Source organism: Dermacentor andersoni, chromosome 7 (genome assembly GCF_023375885.2).
Source record: "Dermacentor andersoni chromosome 7, qqDerAnde1_hic_scaffold, whole genome shotgun sequence".
NCBI lineage: Eukaryota > Metazoa > Arthropoda > Arachnida > Ixodida > Ixodidae > Dermacentor > Dermacentor andersoni.
Window position 1 is genome coordinate 115,940,438 of NC_092820.1, and position 23,799 is coordinate 115,964,236.

General features: G+C 43.6%; 1 protein-coding gene and 1 pseudogene across 2 annotated transcripts in view; both read left to right on the forward strand.

Annotated features, from left to right (window-relative positions):
- The first annotated feature begins 1,209 nt into the window (after nucleotides 1-1,209).
- LOC129385645 (uncharacterized) overlaps nucleotides 1,210-23,799 on the forward strand; it is a 44,550-nt gene continuing 21,960 nt past the window's right edge. The window contains exons 1-4 of one of the 2 annotated variants that reach the window (XM_072289102.1): nucleotides 1,210-1,342; nucleotides 6,604-6,639; nucleotides 14,736-14,878; nucleotides 14,946-15,028. In XM_072289102.1, the coding sequence (XP_072145203.1) occupies nucleotides 1,241-1,342; nucleotides 6,604-6,639; nucleotides 14,736-14,878; nucleotides 14,946-15,028 (364 nt within the window). In that variant the 5' untranslated portion in view covers nucleotides 1,210-1,240. The remainder of the gene's footprint in view (nucleotides 1,343-6,603; nucleotides 6,640-14,735; nucleotides 14,879-14,945; nucleotides 15,029-23,799) is intronic. The other variant, XM_072289103.1, reaches the window with a different exon arrangement.
- LOC126535024 (U2 spliceosomal RNA) lies at nucleotides 23,248-23,428 on the forward strand (annotated as a pseudogene).

A 23,799-nucleotide genomic window follows, 5' to 3' on the forward strand; every position in this document is an offset into this window, starting at 1 on the left:
TGGAATGCTTAATTGCTCCAGCCAGAGGAGAATGTGAAAGAGCGGATTTTCCCTTTGCTTGAATTCCACGGCAATATGATCAGCGGCAGTGCTCCGCTGGTGTTCGTATTGTGTTCCTTTTCCCTTTACCGCTTCTCGTGTTGCTGCTGCTCCGGCTGTCCTAACTATGCGTTGCCTAAGCGCATCAATGCTGCAACAGCGCAGAAATTTGTGGCTAGGCTGGTTATCTTGTATATGAAAGGCTAGTGACGTCACTCCCCGCAATGCGAGGTGCTATGGCCGCGGCAGCTTGCGCAAGTAATTTTTACCAGGAAAATTATTCGGGAAGCGCTAGGGGCTTGGCATTGTTAGTTGGAACACCTTATAATCAAATATGTGGCAAGGATGCTTCTTTTGTTCTTGTTTTTTATTGAAAGGAATTCTGTGATTTGTGTTGTATGCGTGATAGAAACGATTGTAGGAATTTGTGCTTCGGTCCACGCGTCGAAAGAGGCCCATCAACTAGAGGCTAAGAGCCTCAGTGTCAAATTATTATTCGTCAGTGTATTCTGCTTGCTCTAAATAATGTTCCAGATCCTAAGGTTTATCTCCTATTGAAACCTATTGAAACAAGTAACATTGTCCTGTCCATCAAACTCTGCCTATACAGACTCGATGTGTTTGCCATGATCTACCTTTATTTCTAGAAAACAAGAGTATCCTGTTCGCGCAGTCACATAAACGTTGAAAACAGAGTAATAGTGGAGAGTTTTACCTCGAGTTATGCAAAAACGGTACGCCTTTAGTATTACACGATAAGAGACAAAAAACACGTATTCCAAATTTATAGCCTGTCTTAGAAGTGCGCATGCTAATCTTGACATGTTCGTTAGGAATAAACCTACGTTAAACTTGCGAATATGCGTATGAAAGACGTCTCTTGGTTTGATGGTAGGACAAAGGCTTCAGCACATACGTTTGTCAACCTTTTGCGGATTGTCGCAAAGTCAAAACAAGTAAAAAAAACAGTGGCATTGTTAAAGTTCCAGGAGTGATTATTGAAACTATTTCAATTGCTGGCGAAAGCAAAAATTAACAACAAATAAATTGAGAAATGATGACGCAGATGGCTTCCATGGCGTTCGTACAATGTTTCTTCGAATTATGAATATTTATGCGCTTGCAGTGACTCACGAACAGGACTATAAATACGCTCTGTAAAGCTAGGGGAAACCGCACAGCAAGGTTGTAGAGTTCAGTCATGGCTCACTGTATCAAGACTTTTGCTTTCGCGCTCAGCCTCATTGGTTTGTCTATGGGAGGCAGTAGTCATACGAAGCCGGCACCTCTACCTCTGCCAACGGTAAGTTCATCATGATCGTAAGGGCTCTCCGATGCTTGCGAGGGATCATCAACAAATTTTGAATCATTGCATCTTTTATTATACTAAAGGCCGTTCTGCATACTTTTGTAGCCAGGATAGGTACTACCGGATTGACAAGGACAGGTTACCCCGTAGTTCCTATTTAGTTTGTCAAGACGTGGCTAAGATTTGCGGCTTCTTTTTCTAACCACGTATGTCGGATATCGTATAGGTTTATCTACATTGTACACTAGATGCTGCTTGGTTTCAGCAATCATTATCACAAAATTGCTTTCATGACTACGGGAGGTACAGAAAATGCTCAATCCAGCATTCCGATCACTGTTTCACCCTTCTACCAGAAATGCCTGAATTATATTCATCACAACTTATAGGTAATCCGTGACACCTAAGAATAAAAGCATCATCATCATCAGCCTGGTTAAGCCCACTGCAGGTCAAAAGCTTTTCCCATACTTCTACAACAACCCCGGTCTTGTACTAATTGTGGCCATGTCGTCCGTTCAAACTTCTTAATCTCATCCACCCACCTAACTTTCTGCCACCCCCTGCAACGCTTCCCTTCCCTTGGAATCCAGTCCGTAGCCCTTAATGACCATCGGTTATCTTCCCTCCTCATTACATGTCCTGCCCATGCCCATTTCTTTTTCTTGATTTTTACTAACAAGTCATTAACTCGCGTTTGTTCCCTCACCCAATCTGCTCTTTTCTTATCCCTTAACGTTACACCCGTCATCCTTCTTTCCATAGCTCGTTGCATCGTCCTCTATTTAAGCAGAACCCTTTTCGTAATCCTCCCGGTTTCTGCTCCGTACTCGAGTACTGGAAAGACACAGCTGTTATACACTTTTCTTTTGAGGGATATTGGCAACCTGCTGTTTATGATCTGAGAATGCCTGCCAAATGCACCCCAGCCCATTCTTATTCTTCTGATTATTTCAGACTCATGATCCGGATCCGCGGTCACTACCTGCCCTAAATAGATGTATTCCCTCACCACTTCCAGTGCCTCCCTACCTATCGTAAACTGCTGTTCTCTTCCGAGACTGTCAAACATTACTTTAGTTATCTGCAGATTAATTTTTAGACCCCCCCTTCTGCTTTGCCTCTCCAGGTCAGTGAGCATGCCTTGCAATTGGTCCCCTGAGTTACTAAGCAAGGCAATATTATCAACGAATCTCAAGTAACTATGGTATTCTCTATTAACTCCTATCCCCAACTCTTCCCAATCCATGTCTCTCAATACCTCTTGTAAACACGCTGTGAATAGCATTGGAGAGATCATATGTCCCTGCCTGACGCCTTTCTTTATTGGTATTTTATTGCTTTCTTTATGGAGGACTACGGTGGCTGTGGAGCCGCTGTAGATATCTTTACGTTTTTTTTACATACGGCTCGTCTACAACCTGATTCCGTAATGCCTCCATGACTACTTAGGTTTCGCCTGAATGAAACGCTTTCGCCTAATCAATGAAAGCTATATATAAGGGTTGGTAATATTCCGCACATTTCTCTATGACCTGACTGATAGTGTGAATACGGTCTCCTCTTGAGTAGCCTTTACGGAATCCTGCCTGGTCCTTTGGTTGACAGGAGTCTAATGTGTTCCTCATTCTATTTGCGATTACTTTAGTAAATACGTTTTGGGCAAGGGACAGTAAGCTGATCGGCCTATAATTTCTCAAGTCTTTAGCATCCCCTCTATTATGCATTACGATTGTGTTAGCGTTCTTCCCAGATTCCGGTACACTCGAGGTCATGAGGCATTGCGTATACAGGGTGGCCAGTTTTTCTAGAACAATCTGCCCACCATCCTGCAACAAATCTGCTGTTACCAGATCCTCCCCAGCCACCTTCGCCCTTTGCATAGCTCCCAAACCTTTACTTCTTCCGGCGTTACTTGTGGGATGTCAAATTCCACTAGATTATTCTCTCTTCCATAAGCGTCGTGTATGCCACTGGTACTGTATAAATCTCTATAAAACTCCTCAGCCATTTAAACTATCTCATCCATATTAGTAATGATATTGCCGGCTTTGTCTCTTAAGGCATGCATCTGATTCTTACAAATTCGTAGTTTTTTCTTCACTGCTTTTAGGCTTCCTCCGTTCCGGAGAGCATGTTCCATTTTATCCATTTTATACTTCCTTATTTCAGCTGTCTTACGCTTGCTAACTTCGAAAGTTCTGCCAGTTCTATTCTAGCCGCAAGGTTAGAGGCTTTCATACATTGGCGTTTCTTGATCAGATCTTTCGTCTCCTGCCATAGCATACTGGTATCCTGTCTAACGGAGTTGCCCCCGACTTCTATTGCACACTCTTTAATGATGCCCATAAGATTGTCGTTCATTGTTTCTACGCTAAGGTCCTCTTCCTGAGGTAAAGCCGAACACCTATTTTGTAGTTTGATCCGGAATTCTTCTATTTTCCCTCTTACCGCTAACTCATTGATCGGCTTCATATGTACCATTTTCTTCTGTTCCCTCCTCAAGTCTCGGCTAATTCAAGTTCTTACCATCATATGCTCAATTCAGCGCACCTTGCCGAGCACGTCCGCATCTTGTATGATGCCAGGGTTAGTGCAGAGCATAAAGTCTATTTCATTTCTGGTCTCGTCATTCGGGCTCCTCCACGTCCACATTCAGCTATCCCGCTTGCGGAAGAATCCATTCATTATCCTCATGGTATTTTGTCCTGCAACGTCTACTAATAACTCTCCCCTGCTCTTCTAAGTGCATATGCCATATACCCCCACTGCCTTGTCTCCAGCCTGCTTCTTGCCTACCTTGGCATTGAAGTCGCCCATCAGTATAGTGTATTTTGTTTTGACTTTACCCATCGCCGATTCAACGTCTTCATAGAAGCTTTCGACTTTCTGGCCATCATGAGTGGATGTAGGAGTGTAGACCTGTACGACCTTCAATTTCTACCTCTTATTAAGTTTCACAACAAGACCTGCCACCCTCTCGTTAATGCTATAGAATTCCTGTATATTACCAGGCATGTCCTTAATAATCAGGAATCCGACTTTTAGTTCTGGCCTCTCCGCTAAGCCCAGGTAGCACTGGACGTGCCCGCTTTTAGCACTGTATATTCTTCTTTTGGCCTGCTAACTTCACTGAGCCCTATTATATCCCACTTACTACCCTCTAATTCCTCCAATAAGACTGCTAGACTCGCCTCACTAGATAACGTTCTAACGTTAAACGTTGCCAGGTTCAGATTCCAATGGCAGCCTTCCGTAATAAGTACGAAGCTTTCCCGCATGGAACAAACCGCTCCGGAAGGAATGAATCGTAGAGTTACGCACGCTGCTACAGCCAGGCAACATCGAGCTCAGCAGACCACCGTGCCGAGAGCAGCATAAGCCCGAGCACGAGCCGCAGCATGCCGTTGACGTAGGCGGAGAGTTCAGATTCTTCTTTTGAAAACGACGCCAAGAGACTTCGCCGCGAAGACCCTCAAGTGCGTGGTGCCGAAAATGGAACTCCGATGGAGCCGCTCCTACAGCTTACACTGTGGCTGCGCTACGTGTGCCACGAAGACTTGTGATCATTATTCTATTATCAGCCGCAAATAGCTATATTAGGCACCGATTATGACGCACTGTTCAGAAAACTCTCAATGTTACACGCTTCTAATGACTCCTAATGTGCCTGCAGCAGTGTCAATTCTAGAAATAATTGCAACTCCATCGTGTTACTTCCTAGAAACTTGATTCACCTTGTCGATCCCTTCATATATTCTCTTGCGGGTGACTACGAGCGTTGTCCTCAACGACGTCATTATTTTCTCAAGGGCAGCTTTATCATTGCCATAGCACAAGTAAAACTGCATTCATGATGGCCAGTACTGGCACACAAACCGATGTCCTGGCATAGAAAGCAAATCTGAAAGTATAATTCTTAGGCTATCTGGTCACAAACTGTAAACCAATGTAAACGATATATGGCCAAACAGGTGCATCCAGTGAGGCCAAAATTCCTGCATAAGCTGTTTTTCCACAAATAGATTTCAAGGGGGAAGGGGCTCTCGGTACGGTGATCAAAGTCTATGGACTTCCAGAGACTGGTAGACGCACACACTACAACTAACTCGTTATAAAGAGGAAAGCAACTGTTTCTACATGATGTAAATGTAATGGAGCAGGGCGTGATATTTATAATTTTACTCTTCCATCGTTGGAGAATGAGCAAAATATGTAGTACTTGAAGGCCTATAATGAAATAATGTAAGACGGTGGTTTTCATGCCAGTGGCGGTGGCTTTCATGCACGTATATTGGAGACCAGAACAGGCGAATAATGTAGCGGGCGAGGCTGACATGAGGAGCATTACAGAAGAATTGCATTTCGTACGATGGATGTATTTTGGCGTGCGAATGTTTCTTGTGATGCTCCTGAAGTGAGCATTGGTGCTACATTAGAAGCATACATGAGAATGATTATGACTAGGTTCAAAAATAGAGGATACTCCAAAAGTGAGGTGCTTGGTGTAAGAAAATATCAACATCCTCATCTGCGCCCATTCCAATAACAATGTCGCAAATATCAAGATAAGGTATTTTTTCACATAAAAACTAAAAGAATTCGTAGGCAGCTATTGCCGATATATCATGTCGGCATTGCGCTTATCATGTCGTGCATTTAACTACGCACATTTTTTCATACCACGCAACATAACTGACTGGAATGCTGTACCTCCATGTGTTGCTACTGCCACTGATCCCGATAAGTGTTGCAATCTGTTCTCTGCCTTAACATGATGCATATTTTATCTTACATTTGAATTGTTTATTTTTACTTTGTATTTCTTATAATGTAGATATTGTTGTTTCATGTAATGTTGTTTGGTAGGTGTATAACTGGTATAATTTTGGCTACAGCCTTGTTCATTTTATTGCTTCTTTGTTTTTTTTTTGTGCTTGTCGGAATTAGCATTATTTGGTTCTTATAGTCTCATGTCACATGATGTGTGCTTAATTTTGTTTTCAATCAATTTGTGGTGTACTGTTCATTTTTATCATTTGCCTTTAACCCTCCACCCCCACGTTATGCCCTCAGCCGTGAGGGATTTTAGGGGTGTCTTATATAAATAAAAAAATAAAAAGTCATGTAATGTAAGAATAAATTGTAGCGAACTGAACGTTTTCGGAAAATACACACACTAAGTATGCTGTAAAAGAATTGGTGGCGAAGTTTTCATTTCTCCTGTCTTGTCATTTCTCATTCGTTGTCTCCAGAGAGGACCGGATCCACCGTTCCCTGATATCACGCTGGTAAGTCGATTCAAGGGACACATTTGGGGGCTATCAGTTTTATTGATTTACGTAGAGCAGGTAATGTATTGGTACATTTGCTTCCTGATAGCCCAATAATAGACAAGCAAATAATGCATAAACTACCCATAATGCCACACAATTGATTTTACTTGCCTAATTGGTCGAATATCGCGTTTTTGGGGTTCTTACCTAATCCCGGCTGTCAAGCCCACATTGTAATTAACGTTGTCGTCATCCATTTGGAAGTGAGCTGATAAGGGAGGGGCACACGGCAAATTCCTTTACGTGCTGCCACAACTACACATGGCTTATTTGTAAATAGATGGTATTATCCCTTCGCTTCATCCAAACTTCCTAAAAGTGAACTAAAAATTTGCCACCACAGAACTCCAGCCGAATGAGGTGCTTTAATTCCTTGAAAGCGTCTTTTCATGATAATTTTACAACTATGGATCGCCAAAGCACTCCTCATATGATGATGGAAATCAGCGTCGTGGCCTCCTTTCAGATTAGTGAGCCGTTTTCTTGGTGTGCGCATTTTCTCCACGATCTTACCTGCAGCCATGGTGAAAGCACTATCGCGGTGCTAAAAAGCCTCGTATCTCACTTTATGGCGTTGATAAGTTTTAGGCTTGCGTTCTTAACACGGGGTAAATACATCAATTGCATCAAATACATCATTGCATCAATTGATGTATTGCATCAAATACATCAAGGTGCAGCGGTGGCGTAGAGGTACAACACCCGCCTCGCGTGCAAGAGGTCCGTGGTTCGAATCACGGTTCCGCGCAATTTTCCACCGGATTAAAAAAAAAAATCCGCGTGTTGATAAAATTGCATAAACAGGCCTGGAGTGTGGCCTGATCCCGGTGACCAGAACCGGTAACGCACTCCCTCACCAGAGCAGGATTGGCCACCCTGGTGCAGTACTTGGCCACAACCTCCTATATGAACACAACAATCAAACCCCGGCCCTCAGTCCCCAGCAGCTGCGAAGCAACGGACCACGGCGGCGGTCAGACCTGCGACGCTGCAGAGGGTGCTAAGAATCCCTGGCTCCGGACAGGCCGCCATTGGAATATGAACCTGGCAACGTTTAACGCTAGAACGTTATCTAGTGAGGCGAGTCTAGCAGTGCTATTGGAAGAATTAGAGGGCAGTAAGTGGGATATAATAGGGCTCAGTGAAGTTAGGAGGCCAAAAGAAGCATATACAGTGCCCAGAAGCGGGCACGTCCTGTGCTACCGGGGCTTAGCTGAGAGACGAGAACTAGGAGTCGGATCCCTGATTAATAAGGACATAGCTGGTAACATACAGGAATTCTATAGCATTTACGAGAGGGTGGCATGTCTTGTTGTGAAACTTGATAAGAGCTACAAAATGAAGGTTGTACAGGTCTACGCCCCTACATCTAGTCATGATGACCAGGAAGTCGAAAGCTTCTATGAAGACGTGGAATCGGCGATGGGTAAAGTCAAAACAAAATACAGTATACTTATGGGCGATTTCAATGCCAGGGTAGGCAAGAAGCAGGCCGGAGACAAGTCAGTGGGGGAATACGGCATAGGCACTAGGAATAGCAGGGGAGAGTTATTAGTAGAGTTTGCGGAACAGAATAATATGCGGATAATGAATACCTTCTTCCGCAAGCGGAATAACCGAAAGTGGACATGGAGGAGCCCGAATGGCGATACTAGAAATGAAATAGACCTCATACTCTGCGCTAACCCTGGCATTATACAAGATGTGGACGTGCTCGGTAAGGTGCGCTGCAGTGACCACAGGATGGTAAGAACTCGGATTAGCCTAGACCTGAGGAGGGAACGGAGGAAACTGGTACATAAGAAGCCGATCAATGAGTTAGCGGTAAGAGGGAAAATAGAGGAGTTCCAGATCAAGCTACAGAACAGGTATTCGGCTTTAACTCCGGAAGAGGACCTTAGTGTTGAAGCAATGAACGACAATCTTGTGGGCATCATTAAGGAGTGTGCAATAGAAGTCGGCGGTAACTCTGTTAGACAGGATACCAGTAAGCTATCGCAGGAGACGAAAGATCTGATCAAGAAACGCCAATGTATGAAAGCCTCTAACCCTACAGCTAGAATCGAACTGGCAGAACTTTCGAAGTTAATCAACAAGCGTAAGACAGCTGACATAAGGAAGTATAATATCGATAGAATTGAACAAGCTCTCAGGAACAGAGGAAGCCTAAAAGCAGGGAACAGCAGTTTACAATAGGTAGTGAGGCACTGGAAGTGGTAAGGGAATACATCTACTTAGGACAGGTAGTGACTGCTGATCCGGATCATGAGAGTGAAATAATCAGAAGAATAAGAATGGGCTGGGGTGCGTTTGGCAGGCATTCTGAGATCATGAACAGCAGGTTGCCATTATCCCTCAAGAGAAAAGTTTATAACAGCTGTGTCTTACCAGTACTCACGTACGGGGCAGAAACCTGGAGGCTTACGAAGAGGGTTCTACTTAAATTGAGGACGACACAACGAGCTAGGGAAAGAAGAATGATAGGTGTAACATTAAGGGATAAGAAAAGAGCAGATTGGGTGAGGGAACAAACGCGCGTTAATGACATCTTAGTTGAAATCAAGAAAAAGAAATGGGCATGGGCAGGACATGTAATGAGGAGGGAAGATAACCGATGGTCATTAAGGGTTACGGACTGGATTCCGAGGGAAGGGAAGCGTAGCAGGGGGCGACAGAAAGTTAGGTGGGCAGATGAAATTAGGAAGTTTGGAGGGTCAACATGGCCACAATTAGTACATGACAGGGGCAGTTGGAGAAGTATGGGAGAGGCCTTTGCCCTGCAGTGGGCGTAACCAGGCTGATGATGATGATGATGATGATGATGAATACATCAATTAGAAATTTGGCATTTCATGGACCCATTATTAGGAAGAATACTACAACGCAGTTTATTTATTTATTTATTTATTTAGCCAATATTGCTAGCCTGAAAACGCTGTGAGCAGGAGTGAAGTACAAGATGCATAAATACCTAATATAGACATTACATGTGTTGCCCCCCCCCTCCCATAACGTCGCTTGTGCATAATATATATTTTGACGGAAGGATGAAACACGAGAGAGGAAGAAGATCGGAGACAGTGGCTGCTGCGTGTTGTTGGTGGTCAGCCATCTTAACTATTCCGCCTCATTCTGTAGATGTATATTGTATATATAGTTGATATATATATATATATATATATATATATATATACATACATGGTTTCGTGTAACAAACGAGATTTAAGTCACATCGGAAATATACAGGCTAAAACACACGCATACGAGGCAACAAAGCAAATTTTTGAATAAATACAAAAAAAGAACACAAGAACTAGTGTCTTCTGTCTAATTAAATTATTGGCAGGTGTGCCTTCAGGGCTGAAGCGAAAGTAGCCGATGACGAGCGTTTCACAACGTCAGCTGGAAGCATGTTCCATTGTGGCACCGTTCATGTACAGATTAAATTTTTAAAGATATCGGTTCGACAATGAAATTCTCGCAGTTTTTTGCAGTAGTTTTTGTTTGGTGATAGATTGAATAAAATCGTCCTGTAATTTTCCTATTTTATTGTGATAGAGTAGATAGAGGTACTGCAACCAGTCAGCATGTCACCAAGACTAACGAATCCAGTTCAGCATTTTTCACGAAAGGTCTAGCAGAGGCGTACCAGATGTAGGTATCGCAAACAAATCTGACTGATTTTCTTTTAACACTTTCTAACTGGACGAAATATTCGTGCATGTACGGGTCCCACACTAATGACGCATATTCTATAAATGGTGCGATAAACGTTTTATATATCATCAGTTCAATGTCTTGTGGCGCCTGTCGCAGTGCTCGTCTTAGGTACCCCAGGTTTGCTTACTGCTTTTTTCTTGATGTAAGAAATATGCTCGCTCCACCGAAGATCCGAGGTAACTGTGACGCCTAAATACTTATAATGTTTTACTTTAGATAATTAGTTTCCATTCAAACAGTAGTTAAATTGTAACGATAAGTACTTTCTAGTGATTCTCAAAACAACTGTTTCTCCTGAGTTAATTTTCATTTGCCAGGTCTCACACCATTTTTCTATGTGATGAAGAGTTTGATTGAATTGGACCTTGTCGTGACGGTTATCAATCCTGTGGTAAATTATGCAGTCATCCGCAGATGACTTATTCTTGACAGATACTTGATTAACAATGTCATTTACAAATACCAAGAAAAAAAGCGGTCCTAGGGCCAACCCTAGTAGAACGCCTGACCCTACAGTTACAGGTGGCGAGCAGACACCTTCTGTTGATACACACTGTTGTCAGCAGTAAAAGTAGATGTCGATCCATGGCACTTGCCTATATTTCTTTAATATAGCCGTAACCTTCAACAAAATTTCAAAAACAGTCAAGGTATTATGGTAACATAACTTGCAACATGCTTCCCAGAAGCAATTTGCTAATAACAAATTATTAATTAAGGATTTGCTAGTTGCACCATAGTCCATCATCCCTCAAACGCCTCTGAAAACACAACGGTGTTAGGCGTAATGTCTAAACGACGTTATAGGATTTTGTTTTTTATATAGCGCTGAGCAGGAACCACCTACAGGGTTTCATGTGTGGCTCCTCCACCTCCTGTTCTGACGTTTTCCTATAGGTTTTCTGTTGACTGAGGATTTCTAAATGTTGAAAGGTAAAAACGAGAATGACTGGTAAGCCTACGCGCAAGCTTGCTTTTGTGTGATTTAAAAAGCGAAAAGGCAAGGTTGATCCTCACACCATACGCAGAGTTTCTTATTCCCGGCTTTTACACTCGTCTGCTGTGACACGCTGTGGCAATTTTATGCTGCTTGCTCATTTTCACTTCACACTCAAAAGTTCGCTTTGTGGATCTATGATGTAAGAAGCGAGGGTACCTTTTAGCCTAACATTATTTAACAACGTCTCTCAGGTCTCTTTTTCCGTCAGCCAGACACTTTCCAAAAAGCGTTGTATTCAATTCAATTCAATTTATCTCGACCTACATAGATGGCGTCCAGGAGGCGCGGCAAAAGGAGGCGACAATGCCTCCTGACAGGGCCTTCACCTCTGAATCACACATCATGACAGCAGGTCGGCATGACTAAATACTGCACTACATTAGGAGATGAAAGCAATCAATGGAAATTCAGAAATACAATGCTGTGTCACATGTGACAAATTATCCTGTTATTGACATTATACATTGATGACATCATTCTAACTCACGGAAACAATGATGTAGAGAATCATTCAAATTGCAATTGCTCAAGACAAATGAAAGGTACAATTCTACGCAAAAGAGGCAGGAGAAGAAAGCATCAGTTTCATGTTTTTGCTAAATTGAGGAAGTGTTTTGCAATCATTGATGCAGTTGATCACTAAAGGATAAGTTACAGAGTGTAACTATTTACTATTTACTATAAGTACCATTATTTGTACGTGACTTCGACCAAACCACAGATACAGTGCGCAAGTTATGGGTAAAGTCCCTGTTTAAATACTTAGTGCAGAAGGATGTAAAATCATGCCTAATGTTATGAAAAATAAGTACAGCCAATTAGAAACTGTAAAGTTGATAGTACGGCAGTACCTTAACTGCGTCGTACAGGGATCTTTCGGTAACAGGTGCGGAACGGAATACCGTCTTCAACGCCCTAAACTGAAGCGAGAAAAGGCGGTCTGAATCTGATTTGTTTGCATGTGCCCCAAACTGACTGACAGTACATAAAATAGGAGTGAACTACGGAAAATAAATCTGCTTTCTCAAACGCAGAGGTAAAAGATATTTTACTCGTTGAAACAAACCGATAGACCTAGATGCTTTCAAACGAACCTTACGCATTATGCGAAAGACGTGGAATTCTTCCCCACCTGGGGCAAGTTCTTGTTTCATCTACTTTTGTTTCCATGAATTTATCATTTCTCTATTTCAGTCATTAAGCACAAGTAATTTCCCCTGTGTTGTCCTTGGTGTCTTTCTTGGTTGGCTTCTTAGGAGAGAACTGTGAGCGAAACTTGAAGTTTGTTATCAGCTACAATGACACTCAGCCAATGCGAAATTTTAGAACGAGTCTCGCAATCGTGCTTAATTTCGAAAGCTGCGTAAACTTTTTTCTCGCTCGGCTCGATGTTCTGTGACAGAGTCACGAGACCTTATTCCTACCCGGGAGGGCTGTTAGTATACCAATTCTTTTAAAGAAAAAGGAAAATCCGGAAATTTACGTGTGAAAACCCTGATATGAAAATGAGGCACGCCTCAATGAAGTCCTCCCGATTGAATTTTGGCACCTGTTGTACCACCGATTGTACTACCTGTTTTACCACTATTTAACCCCCGTCGAAATGCGGCTGCCGCAACCGGGATCGAACCCGCGACCCCAAGCTTAGTTAATGCCGTAGTTAATTGGCTACCGCATCGGGTGGTGATACAGCGGATACGTTAAATACACAACGAGTGTTCCCTTGTTACTGTCAAAGTTTGATGGCGTCGAAGCGCAAACAACTACCGTCACCTTTGCATTGTGGGCACGGTAAAGGTAGCTTGTGGGTCAACATTATTGCGTACTCCCCCACTTCGGCGGTCCTCACAATCGCATGGTGCTTTCGAACGTAAAACTCCAGTATTACAGTATTCAATTATTCTTCTAATGCTGTCATTTGTAAAACTAAAATTAGAATATCAAATACCGACAGTAATTGGAGAGCGCCATGTTACGCGAAACGATGGCAGAGCTTCTGAAAACGCTTGAAAATGAAGCTGTTCTACAGCCGGAGTGAAAAGTGAAAAGGTGAAGTCCAACTAAAATATGCAAGAAATTGCAATATGCACACGGGAAAAGGAAATAGCATGTTTAGCATGTTAAGCCACATGCTCTTTCCTACACTGCGGAGGATTGTCAATTGGATCGAATGTTTGTGCTATACCCACACCTTTTTTCAATGACCGCACAACCAGCGCTGCGAGAATACACGATAGGAAATCACAGATTTGTTGGAATCAGCATGAACTCTACCGGTATGTCAAATACAAGCTGCGAACCGTTGCGAATGCTGCGCCACTTCTTTTTGTGGACTCGGGGAGAAACGACGATCGACCACTGGGCTGCTCTAGTATGTCTTTAAATGCGAGGGCATTTCAAGCCTCTGGCTTTGGGGGGCGTGGTCGCGTGTGGAGAAACAGATGGCAGGCACACGGCTGGGCATCACTCGGGACTCGCAAGAACAGTCATCCATCGCTCTGCACAGCCGCACAGCCACTACTCGCGCTCCTTCATTCTAGTATGATTTCAAAATTTTCGCGCGCCTCCATTCAAACTCTGGAAAACGTGATTTATTCAACTTAATTTTAACAGATTAAATCGAACAAATGAGAAGTGGACATCGCTGACGATTAATCGTGTTGCGGGATACTTTTAGTCGATTATTGTATCATAAGTTCAACGGTATTACCAACCCTATTGTGTTTAGCAGATAACTACAAAAGCGCAAGCAACGTAAGCGCTCTTGGCCATTGTCAGAGACACTTACCTTGAGCCCACACTTTAGTTACTTCTTAATGCGTGTGCATATTCTCGCGACGTCAAAAAACTCGAGGGACCAACGAACTTGTGAGCAGAAGCAGTATAGAGAGCGGACTACTTTAATAGCGCACGCCAAATACTGCTGCTACTTATTCTTGATCTGCATGTTTTCTATAAGTACCGATATGTCTTCTTATCCTCGTTGTCGTTACCGCAGTATAGGCGCTGCAATATCTTAGTTTATGCGTCTCTTTGTATGCTAACCACGCCATGTGTAGTAGTACACTGGGCGTTAAGCCAACGATACCATTCTCGCATCAGTTGAATAACGTTTGTTTTTCGCACACCCACTCGCTAAAATGCGCAGATGCATAAAATCATCAAGAAACAAATTGGGCGGAGAAATTTAGCATTGATTTGTGTTAAACATATTCCGGTATGCACCCTATGACGCATATATCCAACAGCGAAATGAAGAGGGCTAAACGGGCAGTGAGTTTTATTGCTTCCGTTTGATCAACATACCTTCGATGCTTTTATTTCTTCACAGATGTACAAGAACCGTAAAGAGTTAATGACCTACGCAACTACCTCTACCAATAGGCATGTGGGAATTGATCGTTCGCTAGAGGAAAGGTGTTTTCCTGATGTGGGGATTGAGGCCACAGATGATGGTTGTCAGTTTTGGAGAGGGTAAGGCTTTTGCACATGGTTATATTCTCCTTTCTTTATGAACAAACCAGATTTTTTTTTCTTGTAGAAATTATAGGATGAATTGCACTGCAAAGTTTACAAAAGATGGAGAAAGCGGAAGATACGACGCAATGAATGCCTCCTGCCAATGTAAGTAAATCGCCGGTGGCAAATATTTTTGCGGCATGGTAACAAGCGCTGTATAACAAAAGGAGAGAAAACAGATGTCTTATGTAGACAACCAGCTTAAGAAGAAAGTACACAAGGAGTCACAAATGTTGCAAAATTATGTAGACAGTATGCGAAATATGTATTGCACACTGCATGTTTTGATAGCACTGTATTCAGAATACATCAATTTTATATTTGCGGCAGTGAAAGATCTGCCCGAAATATTCTATGCAAACTACAGTTTAAGACGACGGGGACGTAAAACTAAAGCGAATAAATTTGGAGGGCATACATTTGTACGCGTAATTGCTTAAGACAAGCAACGGCCGCGATAAATTTCAACTAACGTGTTTACGATTTTTATGACATGGTCCTAAAGAAGATGTTTAGTGCGATCTCTAGGTAGTCTATATAGACTAATAATTGTCTTTATGCATTATGCACAATGTATACAACCTATGCTTGCGTTTGCAGTTTGTTACACGCTTAGCCTAAGCGTGATACTTCTCCAAGCTTACCGATCACGCTTTCAAGGAGTGATCACCAACCCCACTTCGCACTTAGCAGAAGTGACAGAGAGTCCTGTTCACAAGCTTATTGTGGCGTGATCATTGTCCACTCTTAGGGACGGCGCCTGGGAAACAGCGACTGTGGGGGGGGAAGGAGGTTTGCGTCGGCATCACGCCCCATCGCACGTCCAGTACGTGCCTGGGAGGCTACAAAGAAGCAGCGGCCTTTGTCGCCTTGAGTTCCGTCTCCCAAGCGAGCTTTGCTCGCCAAGCTCTTCGCAGTCCCCTTCTTTCACTTCTCCTTCGCCGGCGCAAGCTGTGACAAACCAACGCACTAGGGCAGTGGCAGCAGGCCGGTGAAGTCAAAGCTCAATATGCTGCAGATAGATTGTGCAGGACTCCCGCCTGCGACACTGAAACAAGTTCCAGGGTTTTGCTAAGCCCTCGAACAATTCAATGAAACCAAGCAATGCAAAACGCAAACAAGCCCCTCGGTATCTCCTTGCACAAAATCACGAATGCCCTCTCAACCGTTCTCTGCGTCGCCGCGCATTCGAAGATAGCGAGCCGTGTGCAGCACAAGCACGTCTGGACAGCATTAGCCGCCATTAAAACCGTCATGCTATTGCACTCTTATTCCGATTGTTGGTCGAAAATACCTGATCAAGCTGTTTTTCACTGGCCTGTTTTTCTAAGAAAGGCGAATATTCGAAGTAGACAAGAAATATGAGAGAAAAATTTCTTGCAGGGCTAAATATTTTGTTCATACTATCTATTCGCGGAAAATAGGAAACAACGAACTGTTCATGTTTAAAAACAAAATTAACCGATCTAAAATATATTTCGATCGCTTCGAAAGCTTAAGACTTTCTACAAGCTTTATTTAAATGCAGAACGCAGTGAAAAGTTCTGTAATATGGTTTGCGCCATGAAATTTTGCTGCTTGCTCCTGGCTTTATAATTCATTGCCCAAAGTCATGTAGTTGGCCGTTTTCTTTCGGATATATTATATTTTTTTTTTTACAATAAAGGAATAGACACATCCCTAGTGCCTTTTCTAGGGATGTGTCTTCGCTGATGGCAATACTTTCCTGCTCATAGTCGAATATGAGCAGCCTTGTGTGCCCCCAGACAGAGTGGTCATTTAGTGGTATCTGAAAAAGAAAGCCTTAATAACCACAGTATAATGCCTTAGAGGTGAAAGCATCTTTTTCCGACTAAGAACGCTAATGAGCCTTTGCTTTTTCAGTGCTTTAGCATTTTCAGTTTGTTACTTGTAAAATACCTTACAAGGCCCCTACATGGAGCATCCAGTAAGGTGTTAATATAACCAAGTAAGCACATAAAAGTCGCAATCTTATGACACTACGAAGTTGGCCGAAAACACCAGCCAGGTGCATAGCCCAAAAGTTAGAAACATATTAGCGACATACAGCTGTGTATAAGAACAATAAAAAAGACAACTCGATGAGTGTGTAAAAAAGTGCAAGCAAAAAAGTGCAAGCAAAAAAGTTAGAAAAATAAAACCAAAAAGTGAGTCTGATAGCATGTGTTAACAGGGGTTAAGCGAGCTGAATGAATGCCTGAACTTTACGCGGTCGGTGTCCGCAATTATGTTACTGGCGGGGGAAGGGGGGAAGGGGCGTTCCAGAGACGAATGGCATGTAGCATTGCATACGCGTTAAATGCTTCAGTTTTACCGTACATACGCGTGAAGCTAAGGATATCGTGAAATCTGTAAAACGTGTGCGACGTCGTTTCTGGGCGAAGGGAGCGTTGGCTATTGTAGTGGACGTAATTCCGACATGTCTGCAACTGGCCTCTCTTGGAAGTTTGGAAGTTTTTAGGAAGTAGGCAATATAGGAAAGAGGTTCAACAATAATGAGAGCATTCTTCCAAAGCCAGCGTCGCAGGTTCGCTTTTAAAGCTACGTTCAGAAAGCGCAGAAAATTTCAGTATTTTTGATAGGACCAGCATACACTTTTTCAATTTTGGTTCGTTTTCATCAATGCGATAAGGTTTACTTCAAACCTGAGCTTGCTTTCAAATTCGACCTTGGAAACAATGGAACAGTGTGCAAAACGCACGTAGGTCAGACACGCAGCTGCCCCTTTTTTATGTCCACATGCTCTCGACGAAAAGGAAGTTTAAAAACTCGAACAAAACTGGCAGAGCATTCGAAGAAACCGTTTTGCTGTCCAAGCAAAAGTGTGCTGTGAATAAATAGTTACGCCTAATTTCCAGGGCAATCGCGATGCAAATTTTGACAAGAATGACATTCTTTGTGAACGTGTCTCTACGGGCTCAAAAAAGAAAAAAAAAACCGATTGCCTTTACTTCTTGTAATGTACATTTTACGAAAGTAACTGTAAACCTGAGAAATATTTACTGCAGGTTGTTCATCGAAAAAGACCTGTATACGATTTTCGAATATGAGTTCTTTAAATTCCTTTTTCGATCCCAAGCGCGTATTGTCAAATACGCCTGTATCCTTGCTTTGCTGTCGCCAGCTATGAAGGCTATCACCAAATGGGTTTTGGGGTCCTCAAAGCAAATAAATACCCTCCTTACCAGTTATATCTTTAGTAAATACGTGGGAATTGTGTGCAGTTCGTCTTGACGTAGCAGTAATAAAGGTGCCTTCATCAGCATATTAATATCTCCGCTCTCGAAGCAGCTTCTCCTGCTATGGTCTGTAAAAAAGAAAAAGAAAGAAAAAGGAGCGTTTCTGACTGAGATGTGCCATAATTTACGTCACTATCACTGGCTATAAATCCAAGAAAAAATTGTTTTTCTTTTTCGGCATGTATAACCGATTTGCACGTAAATAACGTGACATGAGATGTAACGCAATGGGGGACTATTGGGCAACCAGAAAGAGAAAAGAATATACTACTATTTTAACACGAACCTCTTTCACAGACAAACAGCAAAAGACGCTTAAATGCGGATGCCCGCAGTGCGTTAGTCTTTGCTACTGCGAATTGATGTCACAAAATGAAGTGAACGGACGAGAGCTGACACGTTTATCAGTGTCGGCGAGAACAGCGTCATCTTCCGGGACCCAAGGCCAAGCTCATTGGACCAACGTGATTAATAAGTGCCCGTGATACAACGAAACACAGCAAAGCCTTTCACAGCACGTATGGTGGCGCATCGCGGGACCTCGAAGACTGCTCGCGTTACGAACCTGCGCAACACAGGTCATTTCGCTCAAGGCTGCAATTAGTACACCGTAATCACATGGATGAGCCACTAATAGCTTTCAACGTCATCAGAAAAAACACGGTACAAAAGGCAGAGTGACAACCCCGAGCTCCTCCCCCTCGTCAGAGGCGAAGCCGCAGCGGACACAGAGAACAGTCGTCACTTACAACGCATACATAGACGAGGGACAAAAAAATGTAGGCAGGTATGTATGCGTCTACGTATGTGCTGTAAGTGACGACTGATACCACGGAATACCAACTAGCCCGTACCCAAACGTTGCTACAGAGAACAGTGTGGGCAGGTGAATGTGGACTGAAAAAAATTAGGAAGCCAGAAGCACATAATATTTGCGTCGTGAACCAGAATGTATCGCGAGGCGCGTTTCAACTTTAGAAATTTATAAGTAACCTCGCGTTTTGATTGTGGGAATGTGGCATACTTTACGAAAATAAACAGAACAATTCACAGGAATTCAACAGTCCAGTGCTAATTAAAGCTTATTGGAAGAGCACGAGGCTTGCTACTCTTACGTGGAAAAGAAGCTGCTGCCCGCGATGAAGGTTCTCGCTTTCCATTAAAATGCATAATTAAGGCAAACTTTACATCACGCGTGATACAAGCAGACACAGCAAATTAAGGCACATAAACAGTTAGCCGCCAATAAATAGGAGGGAACCACGAGTAATGGTCTTATCCATATATTTTAATCGTCCCCAAATGGCTGGTGAGAGGTCACATTATATGCACCGTCCATGTGAAAATACTGTTCGTGAGGCGCCAGCCGCCGGTGGATTTTCTTTCGTAAAGTCGGCACAGTCGCACTTTTTACAAATGCACCGCCCGCATTGTACGGCAAAAATGCCTGTAAAAGTGGGCACGGCGGTGCACACCAACTATGAAAATTACATTGAAAGCTCTGTGCGGCAACGAGCGAACGTCTTGAGCGTCCACCAGAGAATCCACAACAAAAATGGCCCAGAGCAGTCTTCGAACCACAGCGTTCTTCAGCCTCCGCAAAATTTGTATTATCTTCAGGACGATGAGAAGGCGCCGAGTATTGCACTGCCTCGTGAACGCTACGTGCAGATCACGTGATATATCACATGTAAAGGCGTTGATCACAACCCATCGTTTAAGACCGACCGTCAGAGCAAGGCACGTACTCCCAGCACGAACGCCATTCCCAGAGCAAGAACGCTAGAGAGTTTAACCCACCAGAAAGCCCTGGAGAGGAGGGCCCACTGTAGCATCCCTCTTCTTCACTACAAATACCTTCGGGAAAGAAAAAGGATCCGTTCGGCGAATTAACAGTTCCTTTCTATGAATGGACTAAAGCATGGCTTGAGGCACTCGATGATCACAATGTGTCGTCGAAGACGGCGCATCTCCGAAGACGGTTCAACGAGTTCGGTCAAGTTGTTGGCTGTGGATGCGCGTTCGACGAAACGGTAGGGACCATCGTACTTGAGCAGTAGTTTCGAAGAGAGACAAGGTGCAGCGGAAGGAGCCGAGAGCGACACAAACGTTCCAGGAAGGAAGGTAGGAGCAAAAGTGGTGTCCCCGCGAGTGTTCTTCTGGCACTCTTGGTCGTTGGAAGTAATGGCCGGAGTGAGATCGCGGCATTCTTCAGGATGTCTTGCCATGGCAGAAATAGGTGAGCATTGAAATGTATCCAGCCGGTACGGTTTAATTGTGTCCATGTTGGGCGACGGGGGCAGATAGTACAGTAAAAAAAGGGTTCAAATTTAGTGGTGCTCTGAGTAGCGGTGTTGTACGCGTACGTAACGAAGGCCAGAGTGTCGCCCCAATTTTTGTGGCAATAGCACGAGAAGCATATCAGCGGGCGCACGATTGAAGCGTTCCGTAAGGCCATTGGTTTGAGGATGGTACGCCCTGGTTGTCCGATGAACAAAGCGGTACTCTTTAAGGCTGGCTTCAACTACTTCGGATAGGAAGACACGGCCGCAATCATGGAGCAGTTCCCGAAGTAGCCTGTGCCGCAGGATGAATCGAAGAAGCAGGAAGGTGGCCACATCGCGAGCAGTAGCTGCCCGTAGGGCAGCAGTTTCGGCGTATCGCGTGAGGTGGTCGACGGTCACAATGGCACAGCGGTTTCTGGCCGGTGTCAGGGGAAAGGGCACAAACAAATTGATGCCGTCGTGCCGAAACGGCAGGATAGGGCAAGGAAAAAGTGGCAAAATGGCTGGCGAGAAGCGGGGTGACTTCTTGCGCTGACAATCTGGGCTAGAGTAAACCAACACATGCTTACAGACTAGCTCAGTTAAAAACCCTTTCACACAGTTCCCCCATACGTATTTTTATTTGCGTGAGGGACACTTCTCGCGCGAGCGCTCCCTGGCATGTGAAGTGCGTTATTTGCGTCTGTCATACATATGCGGCTCGCTCAGACTCGCGCAAGAGCGAACCATGGCACGCAGTCTTGCCCTCACGCTTACATAAAGAATGTCTTGCTTACTTGCGGTCATGTGGTCCTTGAAACGTTATACACGCCTCATATACATGCGCGTTAAGCTTAGAGTTACAGTTTAGCGTTAGATTAAATGTGAGATCTTTTAGAATGTATCCTCATATTCCATTCAGAAATTTTATTTGCTACATAGTCCCACAAAACAATCCTGAAAAATGGGGCTACAAATCACTGCCTAACGCAAGGCAGTTGCTAAGCGGGTTCTTGTACGTACGAAAGTGTAGCTACGTAATTCCCTGCTTCGTATGCTGCGGTCAAGTTGTCGTCGGCGCGGCAGCTAAGGCAACAGCAATCTTCACCAGCAAGCGTATGCGGGGAGCGTTAGGTGATTCCCATTGCATGTAGGCGCAGAACTGCCTTATCATCATTTATACGGTTCGGATGCTTGTTTCGAGCTTGCGCGGTATTGAAACCTAGGTTGTCATGTATTTTGTATGCGTCATCCCAAAGAAAGAATGCACAGTTCGCATAACTTCCCTGAGTGCTCATAGCCAGAAACTTGCTGGGGTATGAGCCATTGCATTTGGAATGAGTCCTTGACGATGGTAGTTTTCTGTCGAGATTCCGTCACGATAAAATCCCGGAGTCCCAGCTATAGACAGATTCGCTGTAATATTGTGCACGTATTTTATAATTTTTTCAGAGTGCCTCCAAGGGGAAAGATTAGAATTAGAAGCAGCTGCTCTTTGAAGTTTACAAGCAATGCTTGTTTACTTCGGGGATGGATGTATGCCAATAATTTGGCATGTGGTGGTAGTAATTGAATTTGGCGTGCATTACAAATAATAGCTACTTATTATGTACGAAGCTTTTTATTTTATTGTTCGAGGTAGCGCTTCTATGTCACTTCGGCCAGGCTTTGCGGAAAAGTGGACCTTATGTCGATACAAAATTAAAATGCAATCGTAGATAAGCAACACCAACAACCAAATTTTTATTACTCACTTTACTGTGCATTTTGCTATCCCGACTTGAGCCACGCAACGATAAAGCTTTCTCCGCTTGACAGAAATACCAACACTAGTACAGCTGTCGCGATAACCAACTACAAAACGTTCGACAAAGTAGTTCGGTGTTTCCGAAAGTTTTTACATAATAATTTTCCAAACCTGAGAATCAAGGCATTGTTAGCATATGTTAGGAATAGATGTCTAAAAATTGGTGCTTGTCTGGCTTGTTTTTATAATAAATCTTCACACAATACAACATAATAAACTTGCAATAGCAATATGTTCCAAATGAGAATTTAATGAATCCTTTGAAAGTTATTCACAGAATATTCATCATTCTGCGCTTTGTTAAGTTTTCCAGTGCAGGTTACCTCCAGCTTCCCACAAACATCGCATAGATATAGTGATTTGTGCTATCTGGTAGGGGTAATAAAAATCGTATTTTCAAAATAAAAAAGTCAGTGCATTCCACTCTGTTAAGGTTGGATGACCAGCAAAGCTTAGTATGTGGGCCCCTCAATGACAAACTGCCAATTGCCATGTCTCAAACGCCTTTTTCACATAAATGTAAGGCGAGGCAGCTCTCGTCGCTTGTCCATGATGTTGAGACTCGGAGGATGATGATGCACTGGGGTGTCAACATTGTCACGTGCTGTTAAAAAACGCGGCACGCTACCTTTCCATAAGGAATCCCGGTACGTGGTAAAGACACGGACGTTACCGCACTGCGAGGGCACACACCAATGCGATTGTGCGTTGGTCAATATCCCGTGGTGGAATAATGGTTATAAGGATACTCGAAAACTAAAAGCGGTCACACACAATACAGGCCACACAAAACTGGTTCCCCAAAAACTCTCTCTGAATCCCAGCCCTTGCTTCGGCAAAACTTTTCTTGTTTGCGGGATTCGCGCCACATGAACGGTTTGCGTTTGCTTTCCTTTCGCGATATTGGCCGGCAGCCCACTTACGGCACCGCCACCACGGGAGAACGGAAGAAAAGGCAAATAGATACGCAACGAGAGCACGGTGGGAACGTAGATACGGCCGATACGGGTCATAGTGTAGCATCTGTTCTTATCAGCCCACATGGGATACGGGTTGTGCTTGGACCTAAGGTATTAGACTTATTTTTGCTTGTTGGCGCAGTGCTTAAAGCCTGCTTAACCTCAGTCGCGGCTGGGCCCGTTATTGCACTGTCTTCGGGATCGGTCCTCACAGCTCGATAGATGCATGCAATTTTTTTCCAGAACCTTGCCTTATACAGATTGGCTATATAATGGAAACACTTTATTAAAGAACGATTGCGTTGACTTTCAAATCAAGACATTTATGCCGTGTGAAAATTGGTCCTGAAGAAAATTTATTAGAAGCAATAAATTGGCCTAACATACTTTTGTCTGAAAACAAAAGCTCGAAAACTTTCTCCTGCTGTTCCCACCACATCGCTTGCCGTCTCAAAGATATCGTTACGGTGAGTTGCGAAGAAATGGTTTCATTTACAGGAGATGGACGATGGTCGTAGCATGATCGCAGCGCAGCCCGGCCTCTCTAACTCCTCGTTCTCTTCGTCTTCTCTTTCGTCGCTTCTTG